The sequence below is a fragment of the Clarias gariepinus genome, chromosome 2 (genome assembly GCF_024256425.1).
Source record: "Clarias gariepinus isolate MV-2021 ecotype Netherlands chromosome 2, CGAR_prim_01v2, whole genome shotgun sequence".
Classification (NCBI taxonomy): domain Eukaryota; kingdom Metazoa; phylum Chordata; class Actinopteri; order Siluriformes; family Clariidae; genus Clarias; species Clarias gariepinus.
This window is the reverse complement of record NC_071101.1, coordinates 46,054,255-46,075,000: the sequence shown is the minus strand read 5'-3', so window position 1 is coordinate 46,075,000 and position 20,746 is coordinate 46,054,255. Positions and strand designations below refer to the sequence as shown.

At 41.6% G+C, this 20,746-nt stretch overlaps 1 protein-coding gene across 2 annotated transcripts in view; it reads left to right on the top strand.

Moving 5' to 3' along the window:
• Positions 1 to 20,373, top strand: part of LOC128506245 (tripartite motif-containing protein 16-like) — a 23,111-nt gene extending 2,738 nt beyond the window's left edge. For both annotated transcript variants that reach the window (XM_053476602.1, XM_053476609.1), the window contains 4 exons: positions 1 to 165; positions 295 to 466; positions 671 to 730; positions 19,583 to 20,373. The exon at positions 1 to 165 is cut by the window's left edge and continues 69 nt beyond it. In XM_053476602.1, the coding sequence (XP_053332577.1) occupies positions 1 to 165; positions 295 to 466; positions 671 to 730; positions 19,583 to 20,118 (933 nt within the window). In that variant the 3' untranslated portion in view covers positions 20,119 to 20,373. The remainder of the gene's footprint in view (positions 166 to 294; positions 467 to 670; positions 731 to 19,582) is intronic.
• Positions 20,374 to 20,746: the final 373 nt, after the last annotated feature.

Genomic DNA, 20,746 nt, shown 5'->3' with positions numbered 1-20,746 from the left:
AAGCGCTCGGAGGTGACGGAGCTGATCAGAGCTCAGGAGAAGGCTGAACTGAGTCGAGCTGAACGACTCCTGGAGAAACTGGAGCAGGAGATTGCTGATCTTCAGAAGAGACTCACTGAGCTGGAGCAGCTTTCACACACACATGATCACATCCAAGTCCTCCAGGTAACACTTACTGTCTGATCTACACACACAGCTGTTTCTCACACACTCTCTAAAACACCTCCTGTTAATGGAACAGTGAATGTCTCCTGATGTTACCAGTGTGTATAGAATTTTACCTGCTTTCTGTAGGCTTTAGCTTCTGGATGTCATTCTTCTATAAAGGACAGACCAACGTTTCAGACATCCAGCATCAATGTTTATCAACATCTCTCATTTAATGGAGTGAGGAATTCTCTCTCGGATCTGAAGAAGAGACTCGAGGAATTCTGTGAGGAGGAATTCAACAAAATCCCTCCACATGGTAAGAGGAGCTGTTCCTGCTGGAGAAACACAATGATGGACGTCTTTACTCGCTCTGTAAAGTGTTATTTCTTAGCGATGCTCCTGCTGACTTTCCGACGAACTAAAATACAAATTTTAAATTAATAAACTGACTGTCACTTTGAACTATTTTTATCTTATACCTAATAATGCTTTTGTCTTCATTTCCATTTTCTCTTCACAGCTGCAGCAGTTCAGATCTTTTCAGCACCAGAGCCACGGAGCAGAGAAGATTTTTTGAAATGTATGTCTCACTCTCTCTCTCTTTTCATGTGAATATGCACTATTCTGTTAGTTAAACCCAACATATTGTAATGGGTCTGGCACTGAAGGAACACACAAGAACTAGATGTCACAAACACAAATGTGAGCTTCTCTAACAAGCACTTAGCAACAGGTCAAAAGAATGCAGTTTTAGTCAAATTATGCTCTCTATAGGCAATGTGGCTTTTATGGCATCTCTGTGAATGAGATCCACGGGTCACTGCTCAGCATCTTTGATGTCACACGTGAGAATGCGGAGCAAGTGAGACCATCTCGCTGAGCAGGTGGCCTAAATCAGGCAGAGACAGCTGAGCATGTGTGCAACTGGAAGGCCTACAGCACCCTTTTTGGGGGGTGATTGGGGGTCTGTGATTGTGAGCTACTCAGTGTAGGTGCTTCTAGCACTCACACTGTTAACACGGTGTAAGCTGCTCTACAAATGCTAGTTTCATAATAAGGGTTCAGGGCAATGCAAATACCCTCCCCAACTGAGCACCAAGCTTGCACTTTCTGTTCCTACGCCTTTAGCATGTTGCATCCAATTCAGTGCTATGGTCAGCCCCAAGTGACACTTCCGGGGGTTAGCTGTTAAACCTGCTTTCCACAGCTTACCCAGTACCTGTTTCAGATGGAGCAGATAATCCTCTCAGATACTGGACTGAATGATGACATCATCCAGGTAGGCAGTGGCATAGGGGCAGTGGTTTCTTAGGATGATGTCCATGAGCTGCTGAAAAGTAGCTGGGGCACAATGGAGAACAAAGGGCAGGACCCGATACTGCCAATGGCCCTGTTTGGTCATAAAAGTTGTATTTTCTTTAGCTTCCAGTGTAAAGGTCACCTGCCAATAGCTTAGGTTAAGTTAGGTTGAGGATAGAGATGAATCAGGCCTTACCAAGCTGGTCCACAAGATCATCTACACGTGAAAACAGGTATGAGTTGAAGGTGGAGATGGTGTTTAGACGGTGTAAGCTGATCGACCTACCGGGCTTGAGCACTGGGACTATGATGCCATGCCACAACATGCTGTCCACCTTAGCATTTATCGTAGAATGTACCAAATGTGTGTCTGATCCTCAGCATGGTACAGATCTTTTAAATCTGCAACAAACAGTTCACATCACACATTAATTTAGATATAAATGGCATACCATAATCCAATACAATTTCCTTGGGAAGCTCTACTGATCCCTACTGGGGAGCAATTTTAAGTAGCTTTACATAGGGGGACAGTCTCAGGGTAGCACGTAGATGTACTGTAGTTAACCATGACAAGGATAAACTCATGTCATTTTGCTAACTTCTGCAATGACCCAACCAAGTCCATCCCAATATTTTTTAATGGCATGCTGATTATAAGATTACGGGTATGCTGATTTTTAATGGTCCTTCACCGGAAGATTCCAGGTGGCCTGACGAGGAATTTTGCCTGCTGCCAGTCAGAGAGCGTGTTTTTTTTTTTTTGCAATAATTAATATATCTTTCAATTAGTTCAATAAATAATTATAACAATATTAATCTGTTCATTAATTAAATTCTGTTAGTCCTGACTGGTGTTTTTACGTTATGTGCACTCCGCGTCTCCCTAGAGCAGCAAAGCCTTTAAACAGACATGCTAGGATAAGAGAAAGTGTCCAGGTGGAGTAGAAAGGAAAAGGAAATGTTGCACAATTTCAGATTTATTCAGGGCTTTGAGTGCAGTCAGTTCCATCTGTAAGTTTTATCATCACTTAAAATACTATATGCTCAAAGACATTAATATTATTTATTGTAAAGTTTCATAAGTATTTTAACAGGCACCAAATTCAATTTTCATTTATATAGGTAAGAAGGGAGCAGAAAGGCATTAACTATAGTGCAGATATGGACAAAAATGAGTCATAAAGTCTGATTTTTCACTCTGATTTTTCTAAAAAATATTTAGTTATAACGTAGTCATTATTGTTATAATTTTTACCTTTTAGAAGATTATGTCTGCTCATTTGTGAGGTTTAAAACTTTTTTCCTCATATTTTCAAATTAAGGTGGAGACAGTCAGTCTAGTACTAACTCTGGTGCAGTGATCTATAGAGGACTAAACATAACATAATTATAAATAAATAAATGTGTGAATAAATAATTAAATATATAAATAAATAAAAACATGAATATAATATACCAATTGCTAAATGTATTCCTACTTTTGTTTTTTAACATATTTCAAGATTTTTTTCATTTCTGAATTTCCACATTTCTTCATTTATTTATTTTTGTGTTGTCAGGGTTCTTTATTTATCTATTTTTGATTTTCCACATTTTTCATATATTTATTTCTGCATTTCTGGCTGCAACCAGCGGGAGGCAATCTTGAAAAGTTTGTACAGCTGTGCACACGGAGGGATTTGTGAGTCGTAAACCCAGCTGTAAAACTCTATGGCCGTTTGTGTGCTAGATTATCCACAGCAGGTTAAAATAATTTCAGTTTTTAATACTTTATAATCCTTTGCATCATCTGCTGGGAGGGCAAAGTACAGATGTGGCCATTAAGACTGCGCGTGTTTTCCCGCGGGATGCCTCAATTTAGCGCGCGGCGCTCCGCGACTTGCCATAAGCAACATTCGGGAATTTAAATAAATGTGTTGTGCTTCACTGAATATCCGCCAGATGGCGCATGGAAGGACTTTATTTAAACGCCGGACCAAGTACTGTACAATGAAGAATTGTGTATAATTACTTAGTCTAAAACAATATTGTTCCCAATGCTGAAGCAAACATGAATTTTATTTTGCTTTACAACAGATCTTTCATGATAAATGTGTTCATATGTGCTTCATATTTTTTTCATAATGATGAAATGAGATGCCCAAATTCGTGCTTTAAAATTCTTAATAAGTTTCTTATATATTTTTTGTAATGTTTTAACAGGGACAAAACAGTAAAAGACATGGCAATGTCTCGGTTTACATGGTGTTGAAATTAATTTAATTTCCTGATAGTAGGCTATCTGATAGTCTTAACTATGCGAATGTCCTGATTCGTGAATATGCCAACATATCTTATTTAAAACGTAAAAAATGTGTCGACATCATCAGAAGACATGAATGAACTATATATATTATATTATTAAGTAAATATTATTTTATGACCACGAGCTTCTTCTGGCATTTTATAATAATCATCATATTTGCTGTTTGTGTCCAGCATTTAGTAATTATTTCATACATTATTTAACCACGGCTGGAAATTATAGCTGGAATGTGATGTGATTGTGAATTCATGACTGAAATAAAGCAGTTTGTCTTTTGTAAAGTACTTTTACTTTACAAAAGGCAGCGTTTTTATAAAGCGTTTTTTAAAGGCAGCGTTTTTATGTAGGTTGATAAACGTGTGTTGTACAGTATGTACACCGCGACAGCGCGCTCAGTTACTCACTTCTCACCTTTCATGTAGGTCTGCTCGGACTAATTCGTTTTAAACCCCTCAAAAATGTGTGTGTATACAGCCCCAAACCTCCATCAGTTATTAACAATAGCATCTATTTAGAAAAAATGCCCCAGTGATTTCGGAGGTTCAGGAAATCTCCCGGCGCTCTGTGCATAACATCGGGCCAACTCATGTCGAAAAGAATTTATAAACGGTTTCTAAACGTGGGCTATTGTTTTTTTTTTACTTATAGTATTTGTTAATTTAATTTAAATGAGGTTTGGGCTCAGGTTTTCGATTCAGCATCGTGATTCTCCTCTTTTATTTACTCCATAGTTTTAATCAGCGCTCAGCCACATGCATGAAGTTTTCCAGAGCGCACCGGCAGAAGTAGACTAATGATTATGAACGCGTCGGGAAAACAGCAAGCAGACTGACTCTGACCATTTATAAAAATGTTTGCGTTCATTTTCTGACGCGCGCAAGTTCACCAAAAACAATACAGAGCAGCCCAGCTTATTTGCTTTCAAACATTTATAAAATCACGTTTTTTCGTTATTGTGAGTGCGCTTAAATAAAAGTTGAGTCTTATAAAGGCATGTAGTCTTATATAGTTTTATTATATAGTTTTTGCACATTAATCAGAGTCCTCATCTGTTACATTTTTGAGGACAATAGTTTTTTTTCAGCCTGTCACGGCGTGCGCCCAAATCAATATCGCTCCTCGCTCACTAGTTAGGCGGCCTCTCCTTCAGATATGCGAAAAAGCGGGGCTGCAGAATTAGGCACGAATAGAGAAGAAGAGCTCTCCTTGCTAAAGATCACAGGCTTCCAATCCGCGCTATAAAATACTCGGGGTTTGTTGGTTTACAGTGGATTTTACTACGCGGTGTGAGTGAGACGCGCGCACACAACGCGGAAGTGCGGCACGCAAACGGGGCAATTGGAACGCGCCCCAAAGACTTCAAAGAAGAGCAAGCGCAAGCGGACGGAGGCAGAAGCTGCTGTCCGCGGATGGCCGTCATACTCGTATTTTATAGCGCAGGGTGCAAACCCGGGATCATTGGCATGGATGAGCTATGTCCAGCTCTGTACCAGCATGTCATGTGGGCATTATAAGACTAAAAAGTGTCAGCTGGCACGCCTAAAAATAGACGCAGGTTAATTTTTTTATAGTCTAAATTAAAATCCTCCTCTTTAGTGCCTCCTATTCCTATTAATCCTATTGTTCTTTTAGTGTCACTGCGTGTGCTTACAATGCCAGACAACATTCAAATGCAAATTATTCACTCTCCCCAAGTGTGAATCAGCTGTTCTCACCTATACATATTAACCTATACGTTCTCACCTAAAGTGTTTAGGTAAAATTCCACCTATACAAGTGTGACAAATATGCAAAGAAAAAAAATAGGAAGGGGCAAATACTTTTTCATGGCACTTCACATGTAGTCAGATTGTTCCACTGGGCTAAAACTGTAGCAGGTGGAGTTATAGCACTTTTCAAATCACACTTACTGATATGAATAACTTTGAATGATGAATTCTACGTTAATATGATCTCGGGCTTGCTCCACATTATAAAAGCAAAGCGCGGAGATGGAGATCAGGGAAGTACGTGATGTGGTGGAGAATAGGCAGTGGCGGTTCTACACTGAATTGCTTCGCGGGCGAGACTCCCTCCCGCCCCCCCGTCAGCGCCACTTCTAACCAACCAAACCCCCTGTCTGAAGTCTGCTCGGTCTTGTTAATTTGTTTTAAAAACCCCAATTCTGTGAATTCCCCCAGCAGCGAAACTGGTTTGATGACTTCACACCTGTTGTAAAGGTGAGATGGGGGATTACAGTAACTGTGGGTGCGCTTTACCTCGGAGCGCGCTGTCGCGTTGTATTCAATGAATAGACTAAAACAAAATCATGTTTGCTTCAGCATTGGAAACAATATTGTATTAGGCTAACTTTATTAAAGATTATACACTTTTGTATTCTTTGTCCACACACGTGGGCATCTTTAAATTTTTAGATATTGATCCTTTCTCGATGCAGCGAATTTTCTGAGCAAATTAATAATAATTTCCATGAATGAAAAGGAGGGAGAAGAAAAGGTTACGCGAAAATAAGAAAAAGCTTTAGAGGTAAATGCTGTGAAATGCTTCAAATGAACAGATTCTGCCTATAACAGGTCAGGGACAGTGAGGCTGGATCCAGCAGCGCACCACATCCCACATCATAATACATGCTGATGATGACCAACACGTCTCCCCTCATCTACCAGAGCCAAGTAAAAAGAATGGCAATAAAACAGAATAAAATTAGTAGCAGCATTAACTTGTGCTAGTTATTATGATGGTGGTCAATATTAATTGAAATAATGTTTCTCAGCATTATTTCGTGTTAATATTGACTACCCTAATAATTAAAATAAGTAACTAGTTTACTAGCGTGAGCTACTGCTGCTACTGATTTTATTTCAGCTTACCTGTTCAGTTTTATTGCCATTCCTTTTAAAATATTGTCTTTATAGATTTATATGCTGTTTGTCTTGATGTTCTTTTTCTTTCGTTTCTTTGACCCAATATATGTTCAGTGATACTTCAAATAACATGTTTAAATAGCATTGATTTCTGTATTGTGTTATATTTTTATACTAGTAACTGGTGTTAAAAATGTATCTCTACATTAATGAGCCAATGTATTATGGTGTGGGCTGCTGTGGGCCAGGAAGTCCAGGGCCACTTTTTGGTCCCAGTCCGCCCCTGTAATAACGAATGGAGAAAGCGCAGTCGAAGCCCGGGGATTCTGCGTTCCGCGGGGGCCAGTCGTGAATAGCTGACACTTAGTGACAGCCAATGAAATTGAAGCATTTTTGTTGCTTTCCACGTGGTGTGGCGTTGCTTAAATAATATCTGTATAATATCCGTATATCCTATAAAATCGTCCAGACCCTGGTTCGAATCCCGCTCTGGGTGAAAATGTAATAAATGTGAATCCTTTGTTTTACACTTTTTGCTTATGATAATCATTAAATTACAGCAACTGTGAGGTGAGTGCTAATGTGTTTCATAACTTAAGAAAAAAAAAATTCTCAATTGCAAACATGCATTTAGTACTGAAGCATAACTTGATAATGTAATGGCTATCGTGGTATTTTAGCGAATAGCACCTGAATTTTGAGCACTGGCTGGGAATCGAACCCGGGTCTCCCGCATGGCGGGCGAATCACCTACCACTGAGCCACCAGTACCCTACAGGTATTGAAGGGCATTTTCAGAGCTTGCCGCGCGCACTCGCGGCAAGTCGTGGGATCCCTTTTCCGAAAACGTGCGTTTTTAGAGGCCAGATCTGTAAGCTCTTTGTGCTTCCCCTATGAGAAAAGGAATTAAGATATTGCTCCACTCACGTTTCGCCACCCCTCCAGCTCTGCTGTTCTCTCGAAGGTTTGAAGATATGACTTGAGGTCATCATGAGGAGTCAGCTTTGACAGCACATGTTGGGCATCTTTTCTTGGGTCTGGGAGGGGTACCTCTCGTCCGCCACGCTGCTGGATCCGGGGGAGTTCAGCGGTCGTGCTCTGTAGACCTCGAGCGAGCTGTTGCAGTAGTATCTGCTGTTGAATGCTTGTTTCCAGCAAGTGGCCGAGAAAGCGTTCCGGTGACATTGGTGCCCCAGTGTCCATGTTCTGTGCATGCATTCTCTACCAATGTAAAGCTTTTGTTGGTTCAGAAAAGTCACGGACACGAGAGTAGAGGCAACACTCACATAGAGCTCGTTTAATTCTGGTATTTAGTGAAACCAACAAAAACACACAGAAAATGTAAGTGAAACTAAAGTATCAGCGTTAAATGGGGGTCCCTATATTTTATGTAGTGGTCTAGGAGTAGAGAGAAGAGCAGGGGAGACAAGCCCCAGAGAATAGTTCAGACTCAAGTGCAGCAACGAGGGGTGCTGTAGGTGCCAGAGCGGATGAGGCACGAGCTGGGGTTTAAGGTGCGGGACGCCGTTGTCCCTTTTTTAGAGGAGTATGTGGGAGTGGGCTCTCAGTAGTGTAGAAGTCTGCAGAGAGAGAAAAAAAACACATAAGTAATTTTGTTTTAACCTGCTACTCACCTACACGCGCCACTGGGGTCCTTTTATAGGAAGCCGCCAACAGGTGGATGGCTGGTGATTCGCTGTGGCCGATGCCGGTGTTTTGTAGTGCCCCGCCTCTTTTTGAGCTTGTTGGTAGCTGTCCCTGGTACTGACTGAGTTTGATATACAGCGGATTCTAGACAAGTAAGAAGCTGCTTTTCATGAGGCGTACTGGTTATAAGTCCATCGCCACAGTCTCAATCACAAAATCAGCTAACGCTGTAAACTGTTGACAAAATAAATTATATACTCTGAAACGTTTATTTAAACATTTAAAAATATATTTACAAAAAACATAATTCAGAAATGCTCGGGTTACTTTGCTGTAACCCTGTTCCCTGAAAAAGCGGGAACGAGATGCTGCGCGAAAGCGCTATGGGAAACGATTCCTCGTGACCGGTTGTGAAGCACGTGTGTGTCAAACACGCCAAATATTTTAGCATCTATAACCTCAGGCAGGTGACGTCAACCGATGAGGTGCACCTGGAGGTTATAAATAGGCATGAACCGGAAACACCCTCAGGTCAATTTTGTCTGAAGGATGTCCAGTCACGCATGCAGTGCGGCATTGTAGCGCAGCATCTCGTTCCCGCTTTTTCAGGGAACAGGGTTACAGCAAAGTAACCCGAGACGTTCCCTTTTAAAAGCTACACTCGATGCTGCGCGAAAGCGCTATGGGAACGAGAATACCCACTCCGCCGCACTGCAAGTGTCTGGACCCCCAGGGTTGTGTCGTGTGCGCACAGTACCCCCAAGGAGTCCTAGACCCCGTAAGCATGGCATCAAACCATGACGCCTGACCGATGTCTTGCGGAAAGGCAGCCTGCTGCATGCCATCTTTGGAAGCCCCTCTTGCCGGAGCAATAGACAAGGCAAGCTTCCTGGTCGAACGGCCCTAATCACCAGAGGCGAAGTATGCCACGCGCCTCATAGGCTAGAGCACTAGCATCTTTAACCCAACTCGTCTAATGGCGGCGGCCCTTGGGCCGCGGCCCCACGACATATGAGACCCTGCTCTAATTTACGGCCCCGGCTTAATGCAGAGGTGCGCTGTAAATTGAAAAGCATGAGCTGGACACAGCGAATGAAGACTTACTGCTCCGGAGCTAACGGCGGAGGACAAAAGGCTTCGACTGTGGAAGATAGTTGGGCTGGAATGTAAAATATCCCGAGGGACAGAATTTCTCCTGTCCTCCTAGGCTAGGGCACTAGCATCTCTAACCCAACTCGTCTAATGGCGGCTGCCCTCCGGCTGCGGCCCCAAGACATATGAAATCTGCTCTGATTTACGCCACTGGCTAGTGCGGTGGTGTACTGTAAATCCTAAGGAGCATGAACTAGACGCAGTTAATGAAGTCTTACTGCCCCGTAGCTGTAACAGCGGAGAACAGAAGCTTCGAAGACAACTGCAGAAGATAGTTGGGTGAGGATGAAGAATAGCTCTAGCTAGCCAATGGCAAAGCCTAAGCACAATAAGAAGGCTGATGAGGCCCATGAATAAGCCTGCAACTAAGGGGTGCTTTCCACCAGCCCCATCAGTCAGGACGTAGGCGAGGAGCGGCTACGTATGTTCTGAGTGCACTAGGGCAAAAGCCTGAGGTCAATTTTCTTGCAGAAGCTCCAGCACTGAAGCAGTTCGGCAGTGGACTGGGTCTGCATGTTTTGCCATGTCCTAGTGTAGTTTTCCACGCTAGGACATGTTAACCTCCTGACTGCTGGAGGGAGTATTTCAGGGCCAGAAATAGAGTCATCGTTTTGGGGCAATTGATGTGCAACACGAGCAAATGACCTCTCCAGATCCCTTGGGCTGGGCGGCCATCTAAGGCCGCACTCCGGCCCCTAAGGGAAAAACGTCTGCTGTTAGCAACTTGCGACGACAGGACGGACCTAGAGTGGGACCCAGGGTCAAGGACGAGGGTCTGAACCACATAAAAAGGGTACGAAGCTCGAGACAGCTGTGCCCGCATTGCGGTCGGATCTCACATGACACTCAATGTATGCTTTGTGTAGGAAAGAGAACGCTTTCCGTGGCGTTGAGACTCGATCCTAAAGAAAACGAGGTGAGCTACGATGACATGTTAATGCCAAGGCGCTAGCTCCATGAGGAGGGTACGAAGCTCTCGGCGCGTAACCCTTGTTGCCTCTCAGTTGCTGGAGGGAGTATTTCAGGGCCGGAAATAGAGTCATCGTTTCGGGGCAATTAGTGTGCCACACGAGAAGATGACCTCTCCAGCTCCCTTGGGCTGGACGGCCATCTAAGGTCGCGCTCCGGCCCCTAAGGGAAAAACGTCTGCCGTTAGCAACTCGCGACGACAGCACGAACCTAGAGTGGGACCCAGAGTCAAGGACGAGGGTCTGAACCACATAGAAAGGGTGCGAAGCTCCCGGCACGTAACCCTTGTTGCCTCTGGGGATTGGCCCTTGGATAAAATCCCCCGGCACTGAGCCACCACTGAAACCACTCTGGGAGCGGTGACGTTACCACCTCGCCTAGCTTATACTCCTTTAGAGTATGCTTTAATGAGTTCGGCGCGCGCAGGAGACAGCTTTGCCCGCGTTGCGCTCGGATTCCACATGACACTCAACCTCATACCTCATGTAGGAAGGAGAACGCTTTATGGCGTTAGGGCTCCACCCTAAGAAGTGAGGTGAGCTAGGGCGACGTATTGACGCCGACGGAGGGGTAGTGATGGTGGTGTCTGTTAGGTGTTCGGTTTCCTGAAACACGGCAGGAGGAACCCGAGCAACTAACACTTTGTCCTGAGGATACTGGTTTTCCACAGTGCTTCGTGCTTAAGGAGACATAGCTGACAGTAGGTTCCCCGCTGCCAGCCTCTCTAAAGGTGCACGAACTTTAACACCTCGGCTAGATGGGTGTGTCACTGGAGACCGCTGCTCTCCGAAACACCAATGGTGGCGGAGATTGAACCACGGCCTCCTAAGGATGCTGGTCCTCTTCATAGCTTCGTACCTAAAGAGACATAGCTGGCAGTAGGTTCCCCGCTGCCAGCCTCTCTAAAAGGTGCAGCTCTCAGTAGGTCAGTCTGGTCTGCCTGGAAAGCCATCGTGTGCAGGGCTGCACCAGGCTGACCCGCTGCCTGAAAAATCTTCTCCCACCAACAAAGATGTTAGTCTACACGCTTGGTAGGGAGTGTGGATTTTTCCCAAGAGGATGAGCTCCCAGGGGAGAGATAGCCCGTGAGCGTCTCTCTGATCTGGGACATCATCATAAAGGACCGCACTTTTAGCCATGACATTGGAACAAAGCAAATGTCAATAGCACAAAAACACAGGATAAATATGGCTTATTCCATGAAAGAGTTAAATTATGGAGGTCGCCAGGAGGGGAGGGGCCATCATTGAGGCCCCTCCTCCTCCGGCCACCCGACAGACACCTGTCGGCTGACCGTGAGCGTTTGGGGGATTTATTTAATTTATTTATTTTTTATTTTTACCGCGAATCGAGGTGTACGCGTCGGACCGCGCGTTACCACCTCTAACACAAACTAACACACCGGCTCATCACTAGAGGAGCGCTATGGAGTGATAGTTTCCATCTCCGCGGGAGCGAGAGAGAAAGTTCTTCCCCCCTTCACCAGAAGCGCCGAAGCGCGCTGGAGAAGTGGAAGGTAAAAGACTCATAATCCGGCGAGAGAGCGAGAGAAAAGGAAAATCCTGTCTCGCGCACCTCGGCCAGATTGCACGCCAGAAATGCGCTGCGGGTCGCGGTTTTACTTTAAGACGGCGAACCCGAGCGCGCGGGACTTTAATAGGGAGAAAATCGCAATACTTACCTGCTCCCTGAAGCCCGAGATAGCGTGCTCCTCCCCCAAACACTCAGACAGAAACGCGAAGATCGCCCTCAGCGAGATATTCTTCTACACGGAGGGACGGACTCGTGTCTAACTCTGCCATCTTTCTGGTGAGTAGTAAGACACTTCTATTTTCGCTTTCTGTTAAAATGCTTGCACACACGCACACACACAACATGGATTCTGAAAAGAAAATGATCTGAGGGTGTTTCCGGTTCATGCCTATTTATAACCTCCAGGTGCACCTCATCGGTTGACGTCACCTGCCTGAGGTTATAGATGCCAAAATATTTGGCGTGTTTGACACACACGTGCTTCACAACCGGTCACGAGAAATCGTTTCCCATAGCGCTTTCGCGCAGCATCGAGTGTAGCTTTTGAAAGGGAACAATCGGCTATTATTGTTAAAGCCAGCCCGTGGCTGTTCAGGGTCAAGTTTACAGGGGCTTCTCAATCTTTTATTAATTTGACTTTTTGGACATGGCCGTTTTGTAATGTTCAGCAAAATAAACACTGTCCACAGTTTAAATATACTCTGGACATCTTAAATTCTTGATGTAATAGAGACAAGGCTCTTCACATCTTTCTGCCCTAATGTTATCGTGGTGTAAATTATTAATGTATTGATGTATGTCACTTGCGGACAAAATAGACTACGTGTCTGTTTAGTATTTCTTTTAAACACCTGTGTTCATAGTTTAATCAGCTTTTAACAAGACAATGTTGAAACACTAACGGTTAAGTGTGTGTGTGTGTGTGTGTGTGTGTGTGTGTGTGTGTGTGTGTGCTCCTGCATTTGTCAGGTTTGTCTGAGCTAGCTTTAACACAAACACATTTGCACGCCGGCAGGACCAAAGAACCCATCTTAGCATCTAACAGTCAGTAGTAGGGGAAGGCAGTACATTCTCCGCTGAGATTTCTTACCTTACCTTTCTCAAATTCCACTCCTCCTAAGTTTGTCTTTTAATGAAGTTCTTAAAACCCAAAGCATTTTTTTAAACTACGGAAAAAAAAACATGGGCCACTTAAGCACAAAATAGCACAGGTGCAAATAATCAAGTGTAATAATTGTTGTTGATTTCTCAAGCATGATTTCCCCAACTTGGCGTTTATAAGGATTCAGACAGACTGAATTCAAGAATGCACCCCTAGGAACATAAAACACAAACACACACACACACACACACACACACACACACACCGAAGAGCAAAGCAGAGATGCACATTCACACCTCTGACCACCTTTGAATGACTTCCTGCATTTAATATTGTTATTATTATTAGTAGTAGTGCTCCAAATTTATTATTATTGGTATTATACTTATTATTATTGTAATGCACCCACACGTGTGCAAAAAAACGAAGTACAACAAATAATACAAAAATGTATGATATGTTAGCCTAAAACAATATTGTTTTATTGTGTATATGCACTGAATATACACTAAACAATAAAAACTGCCTTGTGCAAAGTGAAAGTGAGTTGCGCGTGCAGCTTTTTGATCAAAAGACTGATAAAAAGCATGCGCAGATATGAGCAGATTTATTGATAAAACTAAAAACATGATATGAAACAAACAAATGAAACCACTCGCTGAATACAATGTGACAGCATGCAGAATCACCGGGCTTTGACTGCCCATCCTTCATTCATTATTAGTAGTACACAAAAAAAAAACAAGTTTCTGTAAACACATCGTTGGGATGCCACGTCAAACAGCCGTCTGGAGCATGACAGGTCCATGACAGGGCCATGACCGATCCGTGCACGGAATGTGATCCCCCGCGATGGCGTAGTTAACGATGCTCCGCCCCATAAACGCCCCCATGCGCTTTCCAAAAAGATGGTTGCAGTGCTGTATAATCCCACCAGATAGAGCATTGACTGCTTCACTTAACTGCAGTGTCTAAGCAGCCGGTTACTATATTCTATATATAACATAACTTACAGCAACATAGTTTCATAAATAAATGATGTGGTAAAAAAAGAGGGAAAAAACGATTAACAAAAAAGATTTAAATCACTCAATACACAACCCATGCTTATGCTATGTTTAATTAATTACTTAATTAATTAAACCATTTATTGCAATATTTTTCACGACATCCTTAATAATCCTTAAAGACACAGTAACATCTATAATTTATTTATACCGCTCGTTGTAGGTATGAAATACAAGTGCGGGCTATGTACAGTATTTTACATTACGGTGTATTTTATCTATTTCCGTTTAATACACTGGTGGATAATATTTTGCTGCAAAGTAAAGCTTAAAATTGAACTTCTGCTTGGGTTTGTTTTCGTTATTTTTTATGTTTTCGCTGATGTTTTTTTCGCTGATAGTCAAAAATTGGCATAACAAATTGATTAATGGCGCATAATATCTGGAACAAATATCTGTCTATACAGATCAGTATGTCTTTAGTCATTTAACCAGCATAACGTTCGACTATCAAAGATCTGATGGGGCATTTATCACTTATCACAATGATAAATAGATGTGGCAGCAGAGACAGATTTAATCCCCATTAACATTCACACTTGAAAACAATACTAACAGAACTAAACAGTTCCAGAGGGTTACTGCCTGTTATCAGGACAGGGATCACCTACAGGATAACACTGTATTTTTCACTGCTTATATATTTTTGCCATAGTTTCATTTGGTTTTACGCAATTTCATGTGTTATTTGTGTGTGTGTGTGTGTGTGTGTGTGTGTGTGTGTGTGTGAGAGAGAGAGAGAGAGAGAGAGAGAGAGAGAAAGAGAGCGCGTGTGAACAAGAGAGGGCTTATATTGTGATTTGTCCAATGTTACTAAAGCCTGGCTTACTACTACTTTAAAAATATATATAAAAACATAAATATAAAAACAATCGGCCTTCTCAGTCTTTCGTTAATTTTACTTCTGACTTGAAACCAATGTGGCTTATTAAAGATGCACTGTTTTATTGGACATGGCTGTTTTGTAATGTTCAGCAAAATACACACTGTCTAAGTTTCGAATATACTGTGAACGTCTCAAAGTCACGTCTGTCTCTTCAGATCCTTCTGCACTAATGTTATCGTGGTGTAAATTATTAACGTATTGATGTATTTCACTTGCAGACAAAATAGACTATGTCTAGTTACGAAAGTAATAAATTTGTCACTATTCTTCTCTTATGCAGCACGGCTTAAAAGATAATAAAAATTACACCAATTCTGCCATGATGCTTCCCTGCCCATACACAACACTGGCTGGAAAGATGAACTCAGACTCCCCTGTCTAATTATGTACCTAATTATTATTACTATTATTATTATTATCATTATTATTATTATTATTATTATTAGCCCAACTCTTTGACTATTTAAAACAAATTCGTCTTCCATTTTTTGTCCATTGAAGTTGTTGGTTCAAGTAAATGTATTTTTAAATACCCAAACAATCCCCCAACAATTAAAACACGCACAGATGACTTAAAAATTTTAAATTAAAATTTTTAATTGATTCTTCCATAACAAGGCAAAGGTAAAACAGTAATTTGTATAAAACAGGTGAATACATGTTGTATTTTTGCTTAAAGGTCATTAAAATACCCGGATAACACCAGCTGCTTATCAGTCTCTATCTGATCCTTTTATATTAAAATATCAATTTAAAAAAATATTAAAGATGGAACAGTTTAATTCTTTGTTTCCCCCCTAAAGTATCAGACGTTTTGCAATTCTATGTTCAGAATATACAGGAGACCTGACCAAACATCATTCTAAAGCTGTTGCACCTTGACGTCCTCCCTCCTACAGCTCCCTCAACAGCTTGTTCAGGGTCCTTCAGTATCTCCTAAAGTCCAGCCGTCACCTGTCTGACCCCCCAATCCTCCACAGCGGAGCTCTGCTTAAAGACAACAGGAGAATTTAGTGAAAACAAACATAAATAAACTTTACAGAATATCTAGTTGTAATAAATATAAAAGATATTGGTAAACCTATACCACAGTGTGTGTAAAATACTGTTTTAGGAATTCTGGAATGTAAATAAACTGCCTGTGCTAATGTTAACCATTGAACTTTGTTAGCGTTAGCCACTGTTTGTCTGTATTATCGTCTGCATTAAATTAACCGAGAATTTACTATATATAATAATTCCAGACTTGGTAAACAGACCATTAAGTTATCTAAAGGTACATCTGATCGCTGCTTGTTCTGCCAGTGATTTTTAAAATTGCCAATAAAAAACTAAACTGGGAAATAGACTGTAAACTAATCCCAAACAAATTTTATAAAATAAAACACCACTTACCGCGAATAGTCTATTAAGCCGCCATCTTCATCTCTGTAGTGCAGTTTAATAGCGTCAGTTGGGCGGGGGAGGGGGTGGGTTGTTAAAATCATGTGATTGCATCTTAGCGTATCTAAATTGCTTGCTTGTGTTAACGTGTTCTTGAGAACGAAGCGCCATCTAGTGGTGGAACTGAATAAATAGGGGCGTGTAATGGGCGTGTTTGAATGGGCGTGTTTACTGTAAAATCTTGACACGCCCTTGTGGAAGGAAATGGGGATTACGCCCTCCATAGGGCAGCCGTACGCCATTCGCACGCCATTCACACGGTCGCGGCTATTTGACGTGGCTCCATCTGTACTTTAATCACACTGTTGGGTTGCGTTTGCTATAAATACTAAAAGTGCTTAATGAATAAACTCAATGCAAAAAACGGAAAATGAAACTTCTTCGTTTCCTCCCTAGACCTTTTGTTCCAGGGTGTATGCAGTAAATGCATGGGTGAATACTATTATTTAAGAACTTAATTAAACACGAATATAAAGTGGCATTTTAAATTTAAATCCAACATTTTACTGAAGCATTTGCTAAGTAAGTAAGTGTGCAAATGAAAGATAAGTGAATAAATAGCTCCAAATGATACTTCAGCATAGTAAAAGTACCCTAGCATAAGTTTATGTAATGAAAATATTATGTATAATGAAAATTCAATTTATATAATTATATTTAATTAAATTCTTGACATTTAATGGTTAGTAATTGTTGCAGACATTCACACTATTTGGGGGGAAGGGATTGGCTTGTACAGGCAACTTTACCCTGATCAATAGTCGGCACCCTGCTGTAATCAGCAGATCAAAGGAGCAGTTATCGGCAATGACACATAGCCTTGGAGGCCAGGGTTGGTTGGTTGGAAGCACGTTTGAAGAAGAAGATAACATCATATATATATATATATATATATATATATATATATATATATATACACACTCACCTAAAGGATTATTAGGAACACCAAACTAATACGGTGTTTGACCCCCTTTCACCTTTAGAACTGCCTTAAGTCTACGTGGCATTGATTCAACAAGGTGCTGAAAGCATTCTTTAAAAATGTTGGCCCATATTGATAGGATAGCATCTTGCAGTTGATGGAGATTTGTGGGATGCACATCCAGGGTACGGCGCTCCCGTTCCACCAGATCCCTTTATTGGGTTGAGATCTGGTGACTGTGTCTGCCATTTTAGTACAGTGAACTCATTGTCATGTTCAATAAACCAGTTTGAAATGATTTGAGCTTTGTGACATGGTGCATTATCCTGCTGGAGGTAGCAGAGGATGGGTACATGGTGTTCATAAAACGATGGACATGGTCAGAAACAATGCTTAGGTAGCCGTGGCATTTAAACGATGCCCAATTGGCTCTAAGGGGCCTAAAATGTGCCAAGAAAACATCCCACACCATTACACCAACACCACCAGCCTGCACAGTGGTAACAAGGCATGATTCATGGGCACCGTTCTTATTCTGTTTATCATGCCAAATTCTGACTCTACCATTTGAATGTTTTGAGACTCATCAGACCAGGCAACATTTTTCCAGTCTTTAACTTTTGGTAAGCTTGTGCAAATTGTAGCCCCTTTTTCCTATTTGTAGAGAAGTGGTACCCGGTGGGGTCTTTTGCTGTTGTAGCCCATACGCCTTAATGTTGTTCATGTTGTGGCTTCACAAATGCTCTGTCAAATACCTCGGTTGTAACGAGTGGTTATTTCAGTCAACTTTGCTCTTCTATCAGCTTGAATCAGTCGGCCCATTCTCCTCTGACGTTCTAGCATCAACAAGGCATTTTTGTCCATAGGACTGCCGCATACTGGATGTTTTTCCCTTTTCACACCATTCTTTGTAAACCCTAGAAATGGTTGTGCGTGGAAATACCAGTAACTGAGCAGATTGCGAAATACTTCGACCTGCCCGTCTGGCACCAACAACCAGTTTAAAATTCAGGAGATTGTCTTAACCAGGACCACAACCCTAAATGCATTGCAGCAACTGACATGTGATTGGTTGATTAGATAATTGCATTAATGAAAAATTGAACAGGTGTTCCTAATAATCCTTTAGGTGAGTGTGTATATATATATATATATATATATATATATATATATATATATATGCGCATTGGGCCAATCTATCTTTAGCCACACCAACGGACGAAATGACCTTAGGCCAACCACTGATGCCAACATGGGCCCAACGTATGCACTGCCGTTGGCCCAACGTTGGGCTGACATCAGAGCAGTGACAAAAGGTTACCAAAATTTTGTCGACGTTGAAACAACAAAGTAGTGCAATTTTATCTCTTAATAAATTATTAACTTCCTACAGAACATATGTATTATCTGCAATATTTAATACGACCTGACATCAGTTAGCAAACTATGAAATGCTATAATTATTACTGTCATTATTACAGACAAAAAAGGATTGGTAATCTGATTACAGAATATTTTTCTTTAAACAGTAAAACATGTAAACAGATGACTTACAATTTAAATAATCACTCACAGGACTGTTCCATGCTTGTGCATGCAGCAGTCCAGAATGTGCACTGAGAACAAACCTGTCTATCCACCAATGTATCTTCTATAAGTTGTCTTTGGGCATGCCTGGACTTGTCTGAAAGCATAAACGTTATACATTGATATATTGCTAAGGGGTGCTGTTGGACTTTTGTACAGGTTTGACACACAGAAGAAAATAATAGGAATCAGATGTCACAGTCATAAAAGCGAGCTTTCTTAATTAGCACTTTGCAACAGCTCAAAAGAATGCAATATTCTATAAAGATTGTAGCTTTTAAGCCGTCTCTATGAGTGTAGTGGTTTTATGGGTTGGTGCTCAGATGGCGCGGCGGACGTGGACATACAAAACAGGTACAAGGTGCAAGAGACAGCTGAGCGCATGTGTAAGTGAGCAGATCCTTTCTTGGTGAATTTGATTCAGATGTAGTCGAGTCTGCAGAGACAGGAGACAGACAGGAGAAAATGCACATGTAGTGCAAGCATCGGCCGAAGATCATAGTTGCATTGGCCCACCCTATTTTTAGGCACCTATTATTTTCAGTGCAGCTTATGCCATGTGCGTGCGTGTGTGTGTGTGTGTGTGTGTGTGTGTTTGTGTGTGTAGCCAGCCATCACAACAATCTTCAGTTTGTTTTTCTCTTTTATTTTAGATTTCTGTTATCTGACTCTGGATCCCAACACGGCACATCGTAACCTCATTCTGTCTGAGAAGAACAGAGCGGTGAGATACAGTGAGAGAGAGCAGCAGTACTTTGATCATCCAGAGAGATTTGACTCCTGGCGTCAGGTGTTGTGTAAGGAGAGTGTGTGTGGACGCAGTTACTGGGAGGTGGAGTGGAAAAGTAAGGGATGGGTGTACATATCTGTCTCATATAAAGACATCAGCAAGAAAGGTCAGGGTAATGAATGTGGATTTGGATGCAACAATCAGTCCTGGAATCTGTGGTGTTCTTCTTCTTCTCTCGCTTTCTATCACAACAACATTGAGACTAATCTTAGAGCTCCATCATCCTCCAGAATAGGAGTGTATGTGGATCACAGTGAACAAACTCTGTCCTTCTATAAAGTCTCTGACAGGATGACGCTCCTCCACAGAGTCTACACCACATTCACTCAGCCTCTGTACGCTGGGTTTGGGTTTTACTGTGGCAGTGGATCCACTGTAAGATTAAGTGATCCAGAATAAAGTGTGTAGTGTTTTGTGTGAAATTCTTATACATTCCCACATTGTGTTGCTCCAGCTGCGCAGACACAGTATTTTAACATGGCAAAAACTGAAGAGCAAATACTAATATTGCATAATGAACTTCCTCTAGATGTCCGTACATCAGAGACTTTAACTATCTTTAAACGACGACTCAAGACGCATCTGTTTCTCACTTGGACTAACCCCCCCCCCACAAAAAAAAAAAAAAAACTCTTCTCAGATGTGTTGGACTAATGGTACTTAGTTATTAACCTAGTTAACCCAGTGTAAGTATGTATCCAATGTTGTAAACATTAAAGCACTTTTTGTAAGTCGCTCTGGATAAGAGCGTCTGCCAAATGCCTAAATGTAAATGTAAATAATAAACATGATCTCCTTAACTTCTTTATTTATTCTTTATAACGTCTAGTTTTATCAGGTTAAAATAAAAACAGCTTTTACTTTAAATTTCTGCTACTTAATCTGTCTGAAATAGTTTATGTCCAAAATTTGATCATGTAAAAATCTATGTTCTGTAATTTACTTTTACTAAAATCTTAATTTCAAGCTTTTCTGCTGTGTTATATTAAGCCATTTAAGTTAGCATGCCATTTATTTTTACTGAACA